The 22,989-nt window shown below is 42.9% G+C and overlaps 2 protein-coding genes across 4 annotated transcripts in view; one reads left to right on the top strand and one right to left on the bottom strand.

Moving 5' to 3' along the window:
- The window catches only part of RPRD1A (regulation of nuclear pre-mRNA domain containing 1A), a 1,137,547-nt gene that overhangs the window by 436,053 nt on the left and 678,505 nt on the right, over positions 1-22,989 (top strand). The window lies entirely within an intron of this gene.
- FHOD3 (formin homology 2 domain containing 3) overlaps positions 1-22,989 on the bottom strand; it is a 514,974-nt gene that overhangs the window by 45,626 nt on the left and 446,359 nt on the right. For both annotated transcript variants that reach the window (XM_049769642.1, XM_049769643.1), the window contains one exon: positions 11,935-12,093. In XM_049769642.1, the coding sequence (XP_049625599.1) occupies positions 11,935-12,093 (159 nt within the window). The remainder of the gene's footprint in view (positions 1-11,934; positions 12,094-22,989) is intronic.

Raw genomic sequence — 22,989 nt, 5'->3', positions numbered from 1 at the left:
AACTTTCTGATGTAATAGTATTAAGAGAATAAAAAGTTCCTCAAAGGTAAGACATAAAAAAATTCTGACCCAGAAATTCCATCTATAGTTATGTACCTAGAGAGGTGAAATTATTTTTGCTGCCCAAAACCTTGTACATGAACATTGTAGCTTTATTCATAATTACCAAAAATGTGGGCTTACAAATACCTTTCAATAGGTGAGAGACAAACATAGACCTGCACTTGAAATGCAATGGCCTCAACATTTAAAAACCCCCATAACTCATATGTTTCTATACCTACATGTCCCATGTCCTGAGAAACTCATGCTGCAATAAATCAATCTTAAAAGGCTGTCCATAGTATGATTCCTTTAACTTGACCTTCTCAAAGAGAAAAATAATGATGGGATTTGATCAGGGACTTCTAAGAGGAAAAGATAAGTTGGATATGAAAGAGAGAGCCTTAGAGTTTGGGGGGGGGGGAATGAAATTGTTTTCAATATTGATTATAGTTGTCAGTGCACAAACTTTAAAATTTAAAACTCATAGAACCACATAGCCCAGAAGTCAATTTTACTCTAAAAAATAATAAGACATTGAAAACCTGGACATTGATGGCATGCTCAGACACACACTGGTGTTTAGAGGAATGTGCCTCAGGAAGTACCAGAGTGGAGTAGCAGTCTTGGGCTGAATGAGCGCGAGCAGGTAGTCTGAAGTCAGTGATATCAGATGGCACCGAAGCCCAGTGTTGTGTGCTGCAGCCTGATTGAGGTGGCAGAAGGGGAGCCTTGACTTCTCCTCTACCAACATTCTCTCTGGTCTGACCCATCTCTAAAGTTATGGAGGGGAAACTGGATGCTTATGAGATACACTGTAAATGCTCCCACAGCCCTGGGCCATTGATCCCATTCGATCCATAGATGATATTAAAAACAACCAGAACGATCCAAGCAGATGTTGCTTCTTGAACAACATCCAGAATCTAAGCTCCACTCATCTTCAAAATAAAAATGTAATGAAAATTTGTATTTTAATTTTCTTAATGCTTAACTGCTCTAAGCATGTACAAGAATTCCCAAACCCAAAATGTCAACACGTTTCCCACTTCTTCAGAAGCGGCATTTTCCTGTGATGATTTTAGCTGTTTCCCCCACTCCCTCCTCTTTGGGAAAGTAATCAAACACTCTTACTTTTTGTTTTTTTCCCTTCTCTAATTTAAACCATTTGTTCAGTGTTAAAGATTTATGAGGTTGCCATCTGCCGGCTATTTTTTTTTTTTACATATCACTGACAATAAAAATAGCTGTACCACAGTGGAATGACAGGTCAACACCATCATTTAGAAGGTGATGGTTCTTTTACTTCATGAGCAGATGATGAGGGTAAGTGTAAGAGGTATCTTTAATTCTCTCTTTTACTACATTGAAAATTTATTAATTAGGGCCCGGAGAGATAGCACAGCGGTGTTTGCCTTGCAAGCAGCCGATCCAGGACCAAAGGTGGTTGGTTCGAATCCCGGTGTCCCAAATGGTCCCCCATGCCTGCCAGGAGCTATTTCTGAGCAGACAGCCAGGAGTAACTCCTGAGCACTGCTGGGTGTGGCCCAAAAACAAAAACAAAAAAAAATTAATTATTTTCACTTATCACTTAATTTTACAAGAAAAGCACCATAAAAGACCACTGGTAAAACATCTTCCCCGGGGAGTCAGGCAGGAGGAGGTTTGGCAGGCCCACGCCATGCCGGAGGCCTGCTTGGCCAGGCCTAGGGGGGGTGCGGGATTTGGGTAACCCCAGCACCCCTCTGCCGCCTTGCTCCAGATCTCCAGGGCTTCCCCGGGCCACACCCCTGGGCAAGCCGGTGAGTTGGGTCCCTTGGTGGAGCTTGAAGGACCCTAGGCCTTCCCCCACTATCCATGCGGCTCCTTAGGGAGGGTCTGGGTGGGGCTCTGAACTTCTGTTCTCCCAGCTTCTTGAAGGATCTCTCCTTCCTGGGAGCCGGGAGTCAGGCAGGAGGAGGTTTGGCAGGCCCACGCCATGCCGGAGGCCTGCTTGGCCAGGCCTAGGGGGGGTGCGGGATTTGGGTAACCCCAGCACCCCTCTGCCGCCTTGCTCCAGATCTCCAGGGCTTCCCCGGGCCACACCCCTGGGCAAGCCGGTGAGTTGGGTCCCTTGGTGGAGCTTGAAGGACCCTAGGCCTTCCCCCACTATCCATGCGGCTCCTTAGGGAGGGTCTGGGTGGGGCTCTGAACTTCTGTTCTCCCAGCTTCTTGAAGGATCTCTCCTTCCTGGGAGCCGGGAGTCAGGCAGGAGGAGGTTTGGCAGGCCCACGCCATGCCGGTGGCCTGCTTGGCCAGGCCTAGGGGGGGTGCGGGATTTGGGTAACCCCAGCACCCCTCTGCCGCCTTGCTCCAGATCTCCAGGGCTTCCCCGGGCCACACCCCTGGGCAAGCCGGTGAGTTGGGTCCCTTGGTGGAGCTTGAAGGACCCTAGGCCTTCCCCCACTATCCATGCGGCTCCTTAGGGAGGGTCTGGGTGGGGCTCTGAACTTCTGTTCTCCCAGCTTCTTGAAGGATCTCTCCTTCCTGGGAGCCGGGAGTCAGGCAGGAGGAGGTTTGGCAGGCCCACGCCATGCCGGTGGCCTGCTTGGCCAGGCCTAGGGGGGGTGCGGGATTTGGGTAACCCCAGCACCCCTCTGCCGCCTTGCTCCAGATCTCCAGGGCTTCCCCGGGCCACACCCCTGGGCAAGCCGGTGAGTTGGGTCCCTTGGTGGAGCTTGAAGTCCCTAGGCCTTCCCCCACTATCCATGCGGCTCCTTAGGGAGGGTCTGGGTGGGGCTCTGAACTTCTGTTCTCCCAGCTTCTTGAAGGATCTCTCCTTCCTGGGAGCCGGGAGTCAGGCAGGAGGAGGTTTGGCAGGCCCACGCCATGCCGGAGGCCTGCTTGGCCAGGCCTAGGGGGGGTGCGGGATTTGGGTAACCCCAGCACCCCTCTGCCGCCTTGCTCCAGATCTCCAGGGCTTCCCCGGGCCACACCCCTGGGCAAGCCGGTGAGTTGGGTCCCTTGGTGGAGCTTGAAGGACCCTAGGCCTTCCCCCACTATCCATGCGGCTCCTTAGGGAGGGTCTGGGTGGGGCTCTGAACTTCTGTTCTCCCAGCTTCTTGAAGGATCTCTCCTTCCTGGGAGCCGGGAGTCAGGCAGGAGGAGGTTTGGCAGGCCCACGCCATGCCGGAGGCCTGCTTGGCCAGGCCTAGGGGGGGTGCGGGATTTGGGTAACCCCAGCACCCCTCTGCCGCCTTGCTCCAGATCTCCAGGGCTTCCCCGGGCCACACCCCTGGGCAAGCCGGTGAGTTGGGTCCCTTGGTGGAGCTTGAAGGACCCTAGGCCTTCCCCCACTATCCATGCGGCTCCTTAGGGAGGGTCTGGGTGGGGCTCTGAACTTCTGTTCTCCCAGCTTCTTGAAGGATCTCTCCTTCCTGGGAGCCGGGAGTCAGGCAGGAGGAGGTTTGGCAGGCCCACGCCATGCCGGAGGCCTGCTTGGCCAGGCCTAGGGGGGGTGCGGGATGTGGGTAACCCCAGCACCCCTCTGCCGCCTTGCTCCAGATCTCCAGGGCTTCCCCGGGCCACACCCCTGGGCAAGCCGGTGAGTTGGGTCCCTTGGTGGAGCTTGAAGGACCCTAGGCCTTCCCCCACTATCCATGCGGCTCCTTAGGGAGGGTCTGGGTGGGGCTCTGAACTTCTGTTCTCCCAGCTTCTTGAAGGATCTCTCCTTCCTGGGAGCCGGGAGTCAGGCAGGAGGAGGTTTGGCAGGCCCACGCCATGCCGGAGGCCTGCTTGGCCAGGCCTAGGGGGGGTGCGGGATTTGGGTAACCCCAGCACCCCTCTGCCGCCTTGCTCCAGATCTCCAGGGCTTCCCCGGGCCACACCCCTGGGCAAGCCGGTGAGTTGGGTCCCTTGGTGGAGCTTGAAGGACCCTAGGCCTTCCCCCACTATCCATGCGGCTCCTTAGGGAGGGTCTGGGTGGGGCTCTGAACTTCTGTTCTCCCAGCTTCTTGAAGGATCTCTCCTTCCTGGGAGCCGGGAGTCAGGCAGGAGGAGGTTTGGCTGGCACTGGTAATCTCTGTCCAGTCTACATTTTCAAAATCGCGTGGGGGCTATTGCCCCCGCGCGCACAAGAAACATTAATAGTACTCTCACAAGAAACATTACTAGTACTCACTATCATTGAATTATGTTTTTATGTATGCAGAATGTCCATTTTGTACTCTGCCCTTTTGCATACCCCTTCATAAGTTCATATTTCTCTTTAACTTCTTTAACTCCTATCATCATTACTCCTTTTTTACCCTTTCTAACTTAAGTACTCTTGAGTCCTAATTCACAGACCAAAGTGGTGCCCTAGAGTTAACACCCACACAACTATTTTAAAAGGCATAAAAAGGACACATATCTTTTCAACATTTTATGCGTGTTTTCTTTGACGGCTATAACTTTTGCTAAATACTTTCTTATACAGTGATGATCCCCCCCCATTTTTTTTTATCTTCTCTTTGTGAACTACTCAATATGGAATTTGGTGTGAAAGAATCCCTCAGTTTAATACTTATGTTTGAACCAAGTCATGGGTCTTGTTGGAAATGTTCTTATGCCCCCATATATCTGATAGCACCACGTGGCTTTATATCTTGTTTGCGTAGGCACACTGACATGGGAAAATACTATACATACCAATAAGTTCTTATCTAATAGAAAGGGGAACACACAAATCTTGTAGTACAATGAGACCTTACACCCTGAACATTGACATAAAGACCTGGCACAGGCCTCAGAAGAATGGACATTCTCCATTTACCCCTTGATCTACAGAAGACATTTACAAAACATCCAAGGTTGTATATAACATCACCCGGAGGCATTCCTGTACCAGGGACGACCCTACAGCTGCTCTGACATCGATCTACTCAAAAGAGACATCCCTTAGCACTGAGAAGACAACAAGAACAATGACCTGTTTACTGGACAGGGCTTGCTGTATTGCCCATTTATGGTGAGGTTTGTCTATAACATCACCTGGAAGCAATCCTCTACCACGGAAGACCCTACCACTGCTCAGACATCGTCCTGCTCAAAAGAGACTTCCTTTAACACTGAGAAGACTTAACAACAACAACAACCTGCTTATAGGACAGGGCTTCCTGCATTCCCCTTTCATGGTGAAGTGAAACGAGAAGGCACTCCTCATCATGACTTCAATGTAGGACATGCAGATTCCAGAATCTTTAATACAGAAACATGAGACCAACAACAGAGACTCTGTGATAAGTGTGTTGGCGCTACGGACAATGTCTTGGAGCGAACGATAACTTTCCTGAGGCCTAGAGCTGGTCTTATGCCAGGAAACTTCAGGGGTAGGATCTCTTTGTATTTAGGCCAAGGCTATTCCTTTCCATGCCTCTCATATTTTGGTGGGCCTATGCAAACAACAATTGCCACTCTAACACCGTTTTTACTGTGCTCCTTTGACTCCAATCCTTAAAACACACCCACTTAAAATTTGAGGTTAACTTAAGCTAATATGCATGTACATGGAAATGTAAAAAACACTATGCCTCTAATGTTTAAGGAGTTACGTAAGCTTGATGGCTTTAGATTGCCTTGTGTGCTGTTAAGAAATATTATAATGTGCTACAATCTGGGGACTTGAGGGAAAAAGTAATTGCACATGGATTCTGTTTTATTTATCTTAACTTTTTTTGGTGAAAATTCAAAGTTAAGATATCAGCAAGGGGACTTCTTCTGATAATTATGTTATGGGTGATTGTCCTTCCACTGTAACTTTACCTTATCCTCTTTCTTTGCATCTTTTGTTCTCATAATTCATAATAAAAAATTATAAAAAAAAAAAAAAAAAAAAAAAAAAAAAAAACATCTTCCCCATTTTCTCCAATGTTCCTCTAGTAATGCTCTCTATCTGTTTGCATTTGTCTATGAAAGTCATATATCAGAAAGACGTAAAGGTCTAGTCTTTTAAAAGAATTATTGAGTTTTAGTCATAAAATGTTCCAAGCACCGGTGAAAGCTTTTTACCACCAATGTCCCCAGTTACCTTTCAAACTCTGCTTCCTGTCCCCCAGCCTATCACATGGCAGATACTTCTCTCTCTCTCTCTCTCTCTCTCTCTCTCTCTCTCTCTCTCTCTCTCTGTTATTCTCTCTCCCTCTTTTTTTCCTTTTAGGCATTGTGGTTTGCAATACTATGCATATCACTTTATCTCCTTTCAGTTCTTGCCCAGAGTCATTATTTCCAGCTATTATTAACATAATGATCCCTTTCTCTGTCCTAATTGCACTCCCTACTTCTCTTTGTGACTAGCTTCCTACCATGGACCAGTCCTCTTGACCCTAATTTCTATGATCTTTTGGTGTTATCACCATACTATTTTTAAATATTCAAATATTTCACAATGAGTGTGATCATCAATGTCTGTCCTCCTTCTGACATGATCCTCTCCATGTCTATCTTGACATAGGTGCATTTCATGCCTTTATTTTTCCTAATCGCTGCATGTATTCAGGGCGCAGAAGTTCCACTCTTTCTTTATTCACTCATCTGTTCTGTTCTCAGGTATTTGGGTTATTTCCAGATTCTGGCTATTGTGAATTGTGCTGCAATGAACATAAAACTAAAGCTGCCATTTCTGCATTATGTTTTTGGGCCCCTAGGTCACATTCCCAGGGGTGGTATTGCCAGGTCAAATGGAAGTTCAATTTGTAGGGATTTGTTTTTGTTTGTTTTTTTTTGGTCACACCTTGTGACAATCAGGTGTTACTCTTGGTTATGCACTCAGAAATCGCTCCTGTCTTGGGGAATCAAATCCAGGTATGTCCTGGGTCAGCCATGTGCAAGGCAAAATACCCTACCACTAAGATATCAAGGCAGCCCCAATTTATAGGTTTTTTTCTTTTCTTTAAGAATGTCCATAATGTTGGGGCCAGAGAGATAGTACAGTGGTAGGGTGTTTGCCTTGCAAGCAACCAACACAGGACCGACATTTGTTCGAATCCCGGCATCCCATATGGTCCCCTATGCCTGCCAGGAGCGATTTCTGAGCACAGAGCCAGGAGTAACCCCTGTGCCCCACCGGGTGTGGCCCAAAAAACAAATGTTTTCCAAAAAAAATTGAACCAGTCAACATTCCCACCAGCAGTGAATTGAAGTCCCTTTCTTCCTGCATCCTCATCAGCACTAATTATTTCTATATTTTGTGATGTGTGCCAGTCTTGAGATTATATCTCTCTGTTGTTTCGATTTACATTTTCCTGATTATTAATGCTGTGGGGCATTTTTTTCATGTGCCTTTTGGCCATGTGTAGTTCTTCTTGAAGAAGTTTCTGCTTATCTCTTCTCCCCAGTTTTTAATGGGGATGAATTTTTGTTTTGTTTTTATCCACATCAGGCATCACTTAGAGGTTACTCCTGGCTCTGTAATCAGGAATTACTTCAGAATGGCTCAGGGAACTATAAGGGATGTCAGGGATAGAACTTGGGTCAGCCACATGTAAGGCAAACCCCCTATCTGCGGTGCAATGATTCAAGCCCCAAGGGAATTTAATTTTGTTGTTGTTTTTGTTGTTTTACCAGTGCATTGTATATATTAGATATTAACACCTTGTCTGATGGGTGTTGGGTAAATAACCTCTCCCATTCCTGGGGCAGTCTTTGTATTCTGATCATTATTTCTTATGATGTGCAGGAACTTCTTAACTTAACATACTCCTATTTGTTTATCGATGCACCCACTTGCTTGGTCAGTGATGTTTCATCCTTGAAGATGACGTTAGTGTAGGTCTTTTTCTTGAGAAACCCAGCTATTTCCCAATTAAACTATCCTATTCACTGCAGATGACTCTAATGAACATGGAGGTGGGAGTAACCTCTGAGCCAGCTGAGGGAGGCTCCATCAAAAACTAAAAAATGTGGGTCAGAGAGATAGTACAGGGGTTAAGGTCATGACCTTGCAAATGGCCCATCCCAACTCAATCCCCAACATCATTTATGGTTCTCTGGGCACTTCCAGGAGTAATCCCTGAGCACAGAGACAGGAGTAGTAAGCCCTACACACCACTAGGTGTGCCCCTCACCCACCTACACACAGTCATTTAGTGCCTGTGTATTGTTGCAGACACAGACTTTATGTCAAAATAACTCAAGAATGTTTGAGTTTAATAAGCTTATAAAAACTATTTCCTTAATAATTTGTTTACGAATCCCTCAGATTTTCATAATAAATAATTAATTAACTAATTTTATTAATTATTAACTAACTTAAATTGGTCAAAATAACTCAAGAATGTTTGAGTTTAATAAGCTTATGAAAATTATTTCCTTAATAATTTGTTTACTAATCCCTCAAGTTTTCATAATAAACCTAAATTCTCATCAGTGGGTTGCTAAGCAAAACTTCAGGATGTCTTTGAATATGACTTAATTACACTGAAAGACACAGAGCTTCAAATGGCTTTAGGAAGCCATGCTGCCATGCTAGAGTGCCTGTGTCCATGAAGCAGATATTCTGGCAAAAAGCCCTTTGGACATAAGCAGGAAATCATATTAGTAAAGACCAGGAAGTTCACAGATTCCATCTCTGCTCATTAACTAAAACAACAAGCCTGGGGAAGAAGCTCTGGATAACCACTATATACACATACGAGTCTTTCTATGTTCCTGGAACCCTGAAAACAGAGAGCAGGTGATGCCTGACAGTACCTGGATTCCATGTTCCTAAGAGAATCAAATGGGGTCATCTAGAGGTGGGGGTGTTACTGAAGTTTGGAGACTATTTTTGGTGGTCAACTTTGAGGTGGCATCTTATACGTGGAGGTTGAGGTACTGTTAAACCTCTATGATGCATGGGACAACCCTTATTTCAAAGAATGAGCCACTCCAGAAAGTCCGTATATCCCTGGTTGAGAATGGATGGAGGACTTGTAACACTTATGACATTACAGTTTCAATTAGGGGACAGTACTGTTGGCAATGGCAGCAACCTCTACTTTTAAGTCACTGCATGTATCAGTTACTTTTGCAAGACCATGGGAAGCATATGGACAGTGTGAGTGCATGCATTTTCCAACTCTCCTTTCACTCTCCCCACATGAACCTTAGGTACCCTGGGAACATTTTTCCCCATAAGGGTGGTATGTATTATAGACTAGGAGTTTAGAGCACAAATTTCACTTGAGCTCACTGGCATGTGAGTTTGAGCATGAACTGAAGCTTGAACTCACTCTTCTTCAAATTCAGGATGGGAAACATAATGGTAAATGCCATAAAAGTTTTGATTAACATCTGGATAAAGCGCCTACCTGGAACCTGGCCCTGGGAAAGTTGGGTTGAGGGCTGTGGGGCTCTGCCTAAATCCATCATCCTTATTGTTACCATCATCATTCCTTCCTGGATCAAAAGGGAGCTCAGCTGGAAACTAGTCCAAAAAGTAAAAAGTAATCTGATTCATGCTAAAATCTGAGTAAATTTCTGTGTCTAAACCACTGCCCACACAGGGAGCTGTGCCCTTTCGGAAAGAACAAAGACAGACTCCAATGGAATCAATCACTCCTAGTGGATTTTAAAGTTCTCATGAAAAAAGGAAACTATTTCTGAAAGAGGAATTGTGGTCTCTCCCCCCCCCCCCACGCCCCTTTCAATCAGGTTGGCCATTGGAAACCTCTCTATGGATGAATGTGAAGCTTTTGCCATCTCAAAGGACATAGTTAAATGCATAGGATGGCCCAAATATGCAAGAAGGCTTACCATGTTGTTGTCTTAAATAAAAAAAAAATACTTGGATCATCTAGCTAGCAGCTATCCCATCAATCTACTCAGTGGCATGTCGATACCCTCCTACCTTGCTCCGATAATGGGACCCCATAATGAGGATGCTCTATTCTGAGGTCTGCCTTTTTCCTGTTGTCCAAAAGTTGTCTTCATGTCTCTCTGTATCTGCCTGTGGTCCTCTATTCTCATTATACCTCTGACCCGGTCAGCCATGTTTCCTCACTCTCTAGCTGTCTATCTGGAGATGTTGACTGACTTTGTCACATGATCTAACTCCAGGGCTTCGGGCTTAATTTTCTCTCAAGTTGTAAGATAAAGATAAAGGCTCTTGGAACAGGCCATGTTTGCTTCTAAGAGGAGAGCTCTTTAGGCTTGTATTGGTTTCTTGGTGCTGCCACAACCAAGTGTTACAAACAAAGGAATTTAAAAATCACTGAAATAAATTCAGTCTGAGAGATTCAGTCTGTCCTCAAGATTTGGGTAGGCCCACAGGCTCTGAGGTTCCAGAAGAGCCCTTTCTTTGTCTTTTTGGAGTTTCTGTGCTTGCAGGTAGTTCTTGATAGCATCTAGCATGCAAGTCTATTAGTCCAATCTTGCATAGTGAGCACAGGGCATGCAGTTCTGTATGTCTTCCTTGCATTCTCTGACTTCATTAGCAATCTGACTTCTCTCATCCACACTTCTCTCTTCACACAATTGACAGAGACAATGTCTTCTCTTTATCTACACTTCTTTCTTTTCATTAAGACCAGCATGGGAAGAGACTAAGTCCTAATGACCAAATCTGAACAGGGTGCTATATGCAAAGAATCTTTCTCCAAAGTAAAGTCATAATCAGAGGTCAGCATGGGCATGGATTTGGGGGTACACACTATTTCATCTAGTTTACAAACATCTAAGAACACAATTTTCCCTATGAAGGGCACTTATTTTAAAGAACAAAAGCAGGCATGCTCAGCAGGGTTCAGATTCTTAAGGAATCCCACTCCACTCTCCTACACTCAGATTCATAATGAGTAATTTATAGGGCTGGAGCAATGGCACAGCAGTAGGGCATTTGCCTTTCACATGGTTGATTCAGGACTGACCTTGATTCAATCCCTGGCATCCCATCAGGTCCCCTAAGCCAGGAGTGATTTCTGAGTGCATATCCAGGAGTAACCCCGGAGCGTCACAGGGTGTGGCCCCAAAAGCAAAAACAAAAACTTAAAAAGAGTAATTTATACTGGTCAACTTGCATCTTTTCAAAAGATTTTTGTTCAAGGGTATGCTTTTCTTCTCTACAGTATGCCTTCTCTGGTCCTCTACTTTCAAGCCTTTCAGTGAGACTGTGTATGAATAAACCCCCATTATAGGGGAGGTTTTAAAAGAATAGGTACTACTTCCCAACTGAAATCTCCAAACTGGGCCACTGGCTCAAGTCCACGCTTCATGGTCAAAATATGAGATTAGACTTGCTATCAATTAGCACCAGCCGATGGTAAAGAAAGTACAGAACCAGAGTGATATCACTGAACTCTGGTTGAGCAGATCAATCATTGCTCTGCATGAGCATCTATAGCTGTCTAAATCCTAGCCGAGTCATCCAATCTTGTGACATTCTGTGACATTCATGTGACATTCATGTGACATTCTGATCATTAAGTGCTAAAGACTCAATGGGGTTGGGTTCTCCAGCCTATCAAATGAAACACCTCTCCCGGTATCTCAGTGAACATTAAGAGAGAAAGAGCTGATTCCATGAATGTGAAAACACATAGGAAAGCTTAGTTTTTGAATACTTTGCTAAATATATTTGGCATGAAAATGTCATTAAAAGTGCTATCTGTGAAGCCTCCTGAGGTTATCATATTCTTCCACTATGTGATGGGTGAAGTGTGCTCAGAAAGAAGCAAATAAAATAGAGAACGAAGATATTTTAGAGCTTCATAAGCCAAAAAAGATTCTCCTCTCACTAGAATGTTTGCTAAAGGTGCAGTTATTAATATTATTCAGAGAATGGCTGAGGCAAAAGAGTGACAAGTTATTCTATGGAGAAAGTCATTTTGGACACTCTAATGTTTCACATATGTGATATATTAGAGAATGCAAATAATATTTGTATAGAGCATCTCTTACCTCAATTCCTTCTTTGTTTAAGGCATATTCATCAAAATTCAAGATGGCGATCTTGATGGTCCTCGGAGGGGGCAGGACCGTCAGACCAATATTAATAGCATTGCTTCTCTTGGAATCCAGGACGATGATCTCTTGCCTTTTTCCATCTGCAGCAGTTTTCTTGGTGATAAAAATAAAAAGAGTCCAAGATCAATGCATCATCTTTGGTCCTTTTTGTATTTCATGATTAGAAGCAAACTCACTACTTATTTTGAGAGGAAAACAAATGGCCTTGATTCAACTTGGGGAAGGATTGGCTACTACTCTGCACAGAAGAAAGAAATCAGGGATTAGCTCTGAGACATTGCCAAGCCTGGGTCGGCAATGGAACTTTGCGAATCAGACACATTACAAAATAAAATTGATTTTCCTTCAATGTGATCTTTAAAAAAATAAAAACACAAACAACGTCCTCACCCCACTCCCAAAAAGCAGGGGAAATGAAATTAAAGCCTCTCAGTCCTAACTTTTCATAGACTATGAGGTGTCAGAAGGAACTTTGGTTGGCTCTTATGCATATGGTCTGTGCATGTGGATGAACATTGTCAGTGTTACATACTGAGACAATAACAGAGACAAAGCACTTAGTACCGCATGCCAGCTAGCCCCCCCCCCAAAAGGTCTTCTCTCACGCATGTATCCACTGCTATTTCCATACAAAGATATCTGTCACACTGAGACATTTGCAGAGTGGGTAGGTGCAGAGGGCCCTTCTGAAGATGGAAAATGAAAGCCATGTGTAAAGAAGGATGAGAAATTAAAAGACAAAAGGAATAAAGAAAGGACAGGAGCCAAGAGGTATCTAGGAATTCTCATGAATATAGCCTATGGATATGGTCTCTGCCTGCTCAGGTGTTCCTGGGGGTCAACATCCTGTATATAAGTGTTGAGTCAACACATGGCCCAGAGCTGTGATCACAAGGCCTGAAGATTTGTCCTTCTGTTCTTGGGAAATCAGAAGTGGTAGCAACAGGGTGGGGAGGGAGAGCAAGAGATCAATTTATCAGACTCCCAGAGTATTCCTTAGAGGCAAGCAGATCTGGGGGCCATGGTGATTGTTCTGATTCAAGTTAGATGTAATAGACTGTCCTGAAGGAAAAGACACTTTTTGTCTCATAATGAAGAGTGTTCACGGAGGGTAGGGGCTCAACTGTGGGATAACTGGCTTACTGGGAAGAAATAGGAACTGGAAAAGCAGACAGTTGAACAGGAACTTAAAGAACATCTAGCAGGAAGCTAGTGGGGAAGAAGAAGCAGCTATACAAATGATTTGTCTATGCTGTTGGGAACTGCCAGGAATAAAGCTTGAGGTTTGGGGGGAACCACTTCACAGGCTTATGAGCTTATGAGCTAGCCTTAGAGATTTGACCACACTCTGTAGGTAGACCCCAGCCAACCTACTGCATGCCACCCACCTCCCCTCTGAAGAGGGATATCCAGTGCACAGAAAAACGCTGAGCTATCTGGAGAAATGGGCTATAGCTTCTTAATTCTTCTGGGACCTCCCAGACTCCATTGCTAAAATTCTATTTTAAGACCTAAGTATGCATTTGGGGATAAATTAAAGTTTCTTCATGAAGGAAAAAGCTGAAAGTATTCCAGCTGTTTAGGGGCCTGGTAGTCAAAGGAGCAATTACAGTGGGTGTTGTTATCAGCTTTCACTAGCAGATTCTGGGGACTTGAGAATGTGGGTCCTCCCCACTCTGCAGGGAAGGTTTGTCTCTTTTGTTTTTGTAGGGGAAGGTTTGTCTTTTATGTATTCAACCAAACTAAGCTTGTCAGGAGCCTCTGAAACTTAACCCTAAAATTTAACTTCAAATACTGTAGTGAGTCTGGGGTGCTAAGGAAGAAAAGGAAAAGGTTTGACTAGGGGCTGGAGAGATAGCATGGAGGTAAAGCGTTTGCCTTGCATGTAGAAGGACAGTGGTTCAAATCCCAGCATCCCATATGGTCCCCCAACCTGTCAGGAGTGATTTCTGAGTGTAGAGCCAATCATAACCCCTGAGAGCTGCTGGGTGTGACCCCAAATCAAAACAAAACAAAACAGAAAAACAAGAGCAAATGGACAATCTAAATTAAAAAAAAAAAGAAGAAGAAAAGGTTTGACTAAATGCTGAATATGGGAAACAAAGATTGTAGTTTGCAAGGCCAATATCGGGAAGCAAATACCTTGAGACTCTGAGGGGCACCTAATGGACAGCCATTTATTTCACCCTCACATACCACTAGGACCTTGATGTTGTAAAAGGTGCTGTTTGCATTCAATTATCTCCTTTACAGCTAACACTGATACAACAGCTGAGTACTTCCTGATTAAAATGAATACACCGAAGGGGGGCCATAGTTCTTTTCCATCCCTCTCCTGCCTTCTTCCTGGTTCAGAAGGATAAGCAGCCATCGACAACTTGTGAAAAGAAGGAATGTGCTATGTAAGGATGACAGTGTGGTAGCAGAGAGGGTCTGTGTCCTAGCACTGTAGAAGAAGCTACCTAGTGACAGCTTCAGTGCAGGAGAAGTTGTCAGGAGGCAGGGGTTTAGAGGATGAACAGCTTCAAGCTCCTCCTCTACAGCACTGGGAGAGATGTCTGAACTGTTCCAGCCCAGCTGGAGTTTGTGTGTAAACCAACAGACACCCTACTCAGGGGGGATGCCACCCCCTCAGAAATAGCATTAAAAAGCACCACCCTGTCATCAGTTCTTGCTCCTAAATCAATATCCATGGGGCGTACATTAATGGGGGAGGCTCTGAGTCTGGCATTGTCTCTGTTCTTAATAGAACTCTATACTTGCACACATATTCTCCTAATGTAAGGAAAACTGAATGCTAAGGCACCTAGAGAGCGAGCTGTCCTCAGAGAGAACTCTACTTGTCTATGGAGACTCACACCCACTCTTTGTGAAGGAAAGAATGAAAGTTGAATTGGAAAAGGAATGATTTAATCTCTGGGTTTTAAAGTCTGTCCTTCCTACAGAAAACAGTCTCCACTGGATACTACTAAACATTCAAATGCCTTTTGGTCACTCTCCCCAGAAGAGCGGTGACAGAAGACTGTCCAAAGTGATACTTCTGTCCTACAGTAACCAGAGAAGCATCAGCAAGACCTTCTCCACGTTCTCTGTGCTAAGGGCATGTGTCATGGTAGAAGGATTAGCAGTCACCAATATGGTCATTTCAATCATCATTGAAGTCAATGCCTCAGAAGATAAAATATGACCTTCAATGCCTTTCACTTGGTCCTGTGATAGCAATTGCCATCAAGTCTCTTTCCAAACCCCTCTATGTCACCATTCTCCATGCCCACACCTCTTTCCTGAGTGTGGCTCTGAAGAAGCCCACTACTTTTATCTTCCAGCTTTTATACTATTTTGCTAACTCTTTCTTAGAAGCTGTTTCCATATTTCATAGCTTTGATCATAAACAATGACTATCCATGGGCCCGGAGAGATAGCTCAGTGGTGTTTGCCTTGCAAGCAGCTGATCCAGGACCAAAGGTGGTTGGTTCGAATCCCGGTGTCCCATATGGTCCCCCGTGCCTGCCAGGAGCTATTTCTGAGCAGACAGCCAGGAGTAACCTCTGAGCAACGCCGGGCGTGGCCCAAAAACAAAAAACAAACAAACAAACAAAAAACAATGACTATACATAGTTTGAAATTACAAGTTTAGGAAATTGGACCCAGCTGTAATAAAGTTAAGGGGCAGAAACCAGAGAATAGTGGGTCCTGTGAAGAAGGAACTAGAAATGCCCCCTCAATAGCATTTAGAAGGAAGGGATAGGAATTGACAGGGAAAACATAGATTAGAGGTTGGAAGGGTAATTTGTCAGTGAGAAACCAAAAAGTCACTTTGTTTTTGGTAGGAGACTAGACTCATGTCTTCCACCTCTTCCACCCCAAGTAGTAACCAAAACTCAAGACTCTCTTGTAATATCAACGTAAGGCATAGCTGAGAAATGGCAACTTTTTCCCCAGGAATCATAGAAGATGTGTATATATAACAAGCACAATTTCCTTGACCAGAAGTTTAGAAAGGATGTCTATGTCTCATATAATATATATTATTCTAATAAAAAATCTAACTATTCTTATTTTTGTTATGAGTAAAAAGTATTCTAATTTAAAACAAATGAGTATATAATAAAAAGTAGTTATGTATAATATCTACTCAATTATAAGCACTTATAAAATTGCTGGCCAAAGTTGGGCACTTGTCTTACACAAGGCTACCCTGGATTTGATCACTGGCACTATATATGGTCTGTCTAGATCAATCTCCAGATTGATTCCTAAGCACAGAGTCAGGAGTATGCTCTGATGCAACTGGATATGACTCAAAACAAAATTAAAATGCTACACAAAACTTTCTTGACATAAACTGGATTTATATCCTGATAAACATCTCTACTGTAAGTTGAAAATAATGTAAATAATATACCTAACCATGCCCCCCAAATAAATATAATACACTTAACCCCCCAAAGCATCATACCCTTGCCATGTCTATCTTAAAGAGACTCAGAACACTTATATTAACTTTCCATTGGGTAAAATAATCTAACACAAACCCTATTGTTTACATAAACCCTATTTTTTTTTTTTTGGTTTTTTTTTTGGTTTTTTTTTGGGTCACACCCGGCAGTGCTCAGGGGTTATTCCTGGCTCCAGGCTCAGAAATTGCTCCTGGCAGGCACGGGGGACCATATGGGGTGCCGGGATTCGAACCGATGACCTCCTGCATGAAAGGCAAACGCCTTACCTCCATGCTATCTCTCCGGCCCGAAACCCTATTTTTAATAGCATATAACTGAGTACCATAATTGAAAGTAAAAAGAAACCAAACTCTAATTTAAAACTTAATGTATGGCTTCTACTAAATATGTATCACTCTCACTCCATCACAGAGTAAAGAGATTTTAAGTATAAAATTGGTATGATTAAAGTATGAGCACTGGCACTGGATGGAAGAACTGTAGTAAGTAAAAGGTCTTCTATATTAATCCCAAATATTCCAACAGGGACACCAAGACTAGTGTGTTAGAATCCATATAAACTCTGATTTCTGTATAAAGTAACTAAGTAAAGATGCTGAAAAATTAAAGACATGTAACAAAGCCCAGAGACAATAGAGTTAAGGGCCAGAAGGACTGGCTCATAATATGAAGCTCACCACAAAGAGTGGTGAATTCTGTCAGGGAAATAACGACATTAAAACTAGCATGACATTGTTAATAAATGATAGAAGTAGAATGCCTGTCTCAAATACAGGTAGGGGTGGTGGGAAGGTTGCACTGGTGAAGAGGGGTGGTTATGACTGAGAAACAACTACAATCATGATTGTACTCATGGTGCTTAAATAAAGATTTTATAACAGAAAAAAGATGCTGAAACAGTATGGATATTAAAATTATGAGATACAGGATTAGCCAATATGACCTTCTTAAGAAAATATGAAATGAGGTGCACAGGTTTGTGTAGGAATGATGGAGCAGAGTGTCCACCCCAGGAGAACCTTTGCTTGCGGTGGTTGTCTCTACCTTTGAGGATTCATCTCAAGACATTATCAGTGATGATCTATAAAACCAAACTTTGAGCAGAAAGAGGAGGGAAAGAAAAATCTCAGTTTTCAGACAGTATCTCTGATTGGCTATATCTTCCTACATTTCTGTTAGCACTTTGATAATTATTCCTTTTCCTTAAATATGTATTTCCTAAGCACCAGAGGGTGAGTAGTCCTTGAGTAGAATACATTTCATTCAGGCTACTAAAAATTAAGGAGGTTCAGAATGCCCCTAATAAAAATGGTTAATCTTGAGGCAACAGGGAATTAGAGGATCTCTCTCAGTTCAGTAATAAGGGGTCCATCAAGTACACTTCCGCCATCTTCCTCAGACGTCTCCAGAAGAAATGTAGATAGGAGGAGGTTCCATATGTACCTTGGCTCCAGGATGAAATGGAAGTGGGGTTGTCTGGGTGCGTCAACACAAACCACTCTTTCTGAAGTAAGAGAGTTGCCACAACTAAAGAAAAGGAGTGAGGAAGATTGACCAAAACCAAGTCAGCAGGCTCTTAAAGTTCCAAAAGATGTTCAGAAGTGTTCATAGAAAAAGAGTAACTTTCTCTTTAAAGAGAGTGGGGGTACTTTGGAAGAAGCAAAACTCTCTTACTTCTACCAGAACGAGTTCAGCTCCTAGTTAAGTACTCCTGAGCAAAACTGGGTGGTGACACCCAAAATGCAGCGGAGCACCTCTCTCAAAGCTTAAACGACCAGGATACCAAAAGTTGTCCTTCCAGAAAAACTGTCTCTGGAGAAAGACTTAGATGTCAGATAGGGCTTTTGTTTGTCTTTGGTTTTGAATTAGGCAAGAAAACTGTACAAAAAAAGAATGAGTGTCAGTAGACATAATTGTGAATGAGAGAGAGTAGTGAGAGCAATGGTGAGACTTCACAGTGGTGAGATACTCCATGGAAAGAGATTCTGTCAAGGTCAGCAGAGGACCCATGAAAAGATGCAGAAAGGTCATTGGGACAATCCATTCCCCTAGTGTACAAGAGAGCCAACAGTCCTAATTTTAGAAAATATAAATGAACCCTTCTGGGAAGAGACTTCAAATAGACTGTAGCCATAGAGTGACAGAATTTCTGAGGAATACTGAAGAGGCATCTCTGAAAGGAGTGACTGCTGACTGCCAAGTCTTATGGAAAGGCCTGTGAGTATCATCTGCAGCTGAAGGTTCTCCTTAATCCCTGGATGGGGCCTTTATTCTAGAACCAGCCAGCTCTAAGTAGAATGACCTGCAAATGGAGTCACTCCAAGTGGTACAAAGCCACAGTAGCAAGACTATTTCCTAGAACAACTCTAGGAAGTCAGCACTCTTGTTCCACCGGATACCTCTGAGTGTAGCACTCATTCTGATGAAGTGTCCAGGAAGTAGTAAAGAAAGGGGGCCACAAAATAGGAGTTATTAAGCTTAGAGGTTAACTTAAAATGCTATTTTGGAGTCTCAGGAAATCACTTGAGAAGGGTTAAGTCAATAGCATAAAAGCATCAGATATGTTCAGATGTCTGCATGGCTGTGTGCAGAACAAAGTCATACCCCTCCCCAATATCTGGAAGTCAGGTACAGGAGATTAGACCTGAGTTATTTTAATTCCCACCCCTGCCTTCATCTTAGAGGAAAAGTTTTATTTTAGAGAGGCTGACCAACAAGCTCAAGGTCACATACTTAGAGACAGAGTTCAGAACACATAAAATTTTAAATTGCAATAACAAAGGACAGAGGGCACTAAGGAGGGAAGAAGACATTGTTTTCCTTTTTATTTTTTGAAATGTCAAAATTTTATAATGCCACAGGGAAGAACAGAAGGAAGTGTTCAGAACATGAAAGCAACTAGAACCAAATAAAATCTTGACTTGCTATGAGCAGACTCAGTTTCTCTGAAGGGTAACTGAAAGTGTCCAGGTAGGTAAGCTGGAAATTGATCATTTTTTAAATGATCTTGGCTGGTCACTGAACCTTTTTGTACTTCAATTTTCTTTCTGGCACTTACCACGAAGGGATTTGATCAAAGGTAATGAGACAGTGGAGTGAATGCAGTGAGAGCAGCACTTGACCCATGGCACACAGTATAGAAATAGTTAGAACTAGCAAAGGAGATGGGAGAGAACATCTTGGTCTCTTTGTTTTTATGAGAATAACATGGTGATTTCCACATGCCAAACAATGACTGGATGCCAGGAATAATCTAAGCAGGATTCTGGAGTTTTTAAAAATAAAACAAGAAGTTCAAAATGGAATTGTTTGTGCTAAGCCCACCATGATTCAATATCTAATTTAATTGAGGTTTCGATTCTACAATTTCAGTCTCTTCCATCAATGTCATTCTAACTGGTCAGTATGGAATTTTTTTGTTAGCACTACTGAAGTTACATTTTCCAATTCCCCAAGTAAGATGTGATAACCTATTACAAGATCTTTTCCTCAATCCCCATAGTTAGGTTACCTAAGCTTGAAGCAATCCACTCTTCCTTTATTTTGCTTTATTTCTGCTTGTAAAGTCTTTCTTTTATTTATTTTTTTACAGATTTTCCAAGCACTGTGCTATTTGCAAGATGGGGTTACCCAATTAGTGAATCATTTTTTAAAGCTAATCAGATTCTTAACATTTATTTGGTTGGATTCTTGTTATTTAACATGAACTTCTCTGCTAAAAAGCAAGGCTGCCTCCACTATTAAAGCATTATGGCGGGCCCGGAGAGATAGCACAGCGGTGTTTGCCTTGCAAGCCGATCCAGGACCAAAGGTGGTTGGTTCGAATCCCGGTGTCCCATATGGTCCCCCGTGCCTGCCAGGAGCTATTTCTGAGCAGACAGCCAGGAGTAACCCCTGAGCACTGCCGGGAGTGACCCAAAAACCAAAAACCAAAAACCAAAAACCAAAAAAAAAAAAAAGGCATTATGGCAATAGATAAAATCACTGCCACTAAATGGAAAACCTTAACACCATTAAACATCTGAGAAGAAAATATATGTTTGGATTAATCAGTGTAGCTTATTTAGATGGATGCTTTACAACTTTATGTACCCCAAAACTCCCCCAACCAAGTTATTTTAAACCAGCATTGATGATGTTTTCTTGTACAAAGACCCTGAGCTCCTCCATCCAAAGCCAACTCAGGAGTCCCTAATGAGACTTTCTCTGGCAAAGATATCTGGTTAAAGAGACATTTTTGGCATCCAGTGATTGATTTGGATTTTTAAAGGTCTAGAGATTTTTGGACAGGACTATTGGGTAGAGAGAAGATTGTACTTTAAAAAAAATAGGAAACAATTTGAAAATATGAAAAAAGCATGGACTATTTTATAGGATTAAAAAAATAGGGACCATTAGAATCTTCCTTTCCCATTACCAGTTACAACAAAGACTATATATAGCCTTACACAGCCTTGAATGAGGTAGAGTCCAGTTTCCAAGATTACAAAAAATACACGAGGTTAAAGTGATAGACATAACCATCCTACACACCAAGCTCATTCCATTATTAGCTGCTAAGCCAAGTAGTTACTAAAAAATGCAACCTCCAGACTCAGGAATTATGGAGCCCTGTGGCTGAATACAGCTGATTCCTAAAATCACAGCCACACTGTCTGCTGCAGCTGATACTACACAACCAAATGAGGGTGGTTCCTGGAATTGGAACAAAAAACCCATCCACCACAGTCTTGGGGCTTCTGCCAGAAACACCAAGATAATGAGGCCAGGGAAATGCTTGATTCAGGGCAGAAACTTCCATGAGCAGGACAGGACAAGGAAAAAAGTAGGAGAAAGGTGTGCTGATGGAAGACTGTGGATATTTGCCATGTGGGCAGGTAACTAGGATTTGTTTTCCAAAGTTCCCTGAACTGCTGCCACAAAAGATCACCCCTTGAGAATTTTTCAAGGGAAATTTTACTGGAAGTAAAAGAATGTAACCTTTAAAAAGCGGATTTAAGCTCACAGAACCCTGGGGTGTTGGGACTGCAACTAGAACTTGGGTGAAGGATGTGATTTATGAAGGGACTGGGGCGAGTCTTAGAGAATACTGTGAGGTTTGTGTACTTCCAAGAAAGGCAAGTGACCTCTTCACAGGCCTCCCCCACTGCTGCCTGGGCTGGCTCTGAGAGCACAAGTTCTAGAAATGGTAACTCATTCCTCTGTACTTCCTCCTGGTTGCCAAAAAGTGACACCATGTGATAGATTCAAAACTGCACTGACAAAGAAACAAAGACAAAGATGCTATGATACAGCTGTCATTAAGATGGCACAGCTGAGGAATTTTCCCCAATTTTATGACCAAAGAGAGGGGGATCTATACAGGGAAGCATTAAAAGCAACAAACACAAACAACAGTAGCAGCTAAACAAGTGACAAGTCCCAATAAAAGCAGAAAATCTTCAGTTAGGAATAAAATCTCTGGCAAGAATAGGCTGCCTTATTGATGAATTTGGGGGGAAGTGTTATTGATTATAAATATATTTGCAGTTTTCTCTAACAGAGGCAAAAGAAATACACTTCCAGGATAACTGTGGTTTCTCTATGACTCTAATCAGAAGAATTCTGAGAAGGAAAGGGGTCCTCTGAATAACGACACTGGGAACACTAGGAGTTAAGATCAACACAGTAATTGGGTTTTCATGCAGGCTTCTGCATGAAAGGACCATGGTAAAGAAAATAAGAGAGGCCTTTATGTTTTCATCTAAAATACAAGTTAGAAATGTTTTACTCTGTTCTTAGGAGAATAAAACATTTGGGCAAGAGTTGTAGATAGAGTAGTAGGATCCAGGGCTTCATTTTCCACTTTAAACCAATGGCTATCTGCCTGGGTTGGGTTCCTTGGGAGCTTTTAAAAATAACCCAGGCTAGGGCTCACCCCAAACTACATCAATCTTGGTGTGTCAATTTTCATCTAAAAGAAATCACTGATGGTTCTGATATATTTGGAAGTGTTGGAATAAATCGAGGTGAACAAATTTCTCCAACTCTTTTCTTGAGTCCCCTCCCCATGCTAAACCTAGTGAGCAGTGAGTCACCAAAAAGAAACTAAGTCACCTTTTTCTTACTGGTCTCTCATTCACCCCACAGCTGTTGTGTTCTGACCATAACTTGGGACAGAAAAACAGAAAAGCTGCTTTGGGAGAAGAGGATGGTTGCCCTGGCTTAGAAGCATAGGTTGAAATACATTTCCAGGGCCCCTCAAAATGATGCCATATCCTTGGGTGACACTTCCTCATAGCCTCAGTCTTTCTGTCCTGATATCTTTAATAATTTCTTATACAAGTCACCACATTTAGTCCTAGAGTAGAAATACCATCTGAAGGAACTTAACACAGGATTTGTATTTTTCTCTACCAAAACATAATGAAAGTCATCTTACTAAAAATCTATGTATAATTTCCTGTTGAGAAAAAAAAGTAGATACAGTTTTAGAAACACTGGTAAAGAAACCAAAGAGCTGAACAGTTTGTCATATTTCTCTAACTGG

Source organism: Suncus etruscus, chromosome 3 (genome assembly GCF_024139225.1).
Source record: "Suncus etruscus isolate mSunEtr1 chromosome 3, mSunEtr1.pri.cur, whole genome shotgun sequence".
Lineage (NCBI taxonomy): Eukaryota > Metazoa > Chordata > Mammalia > Eulipotyphla > Soricidae > Suncus > Suncus etruscus.
This window is presented reverse-complemented; position numbering and strand designations above follow the sequence as displayed.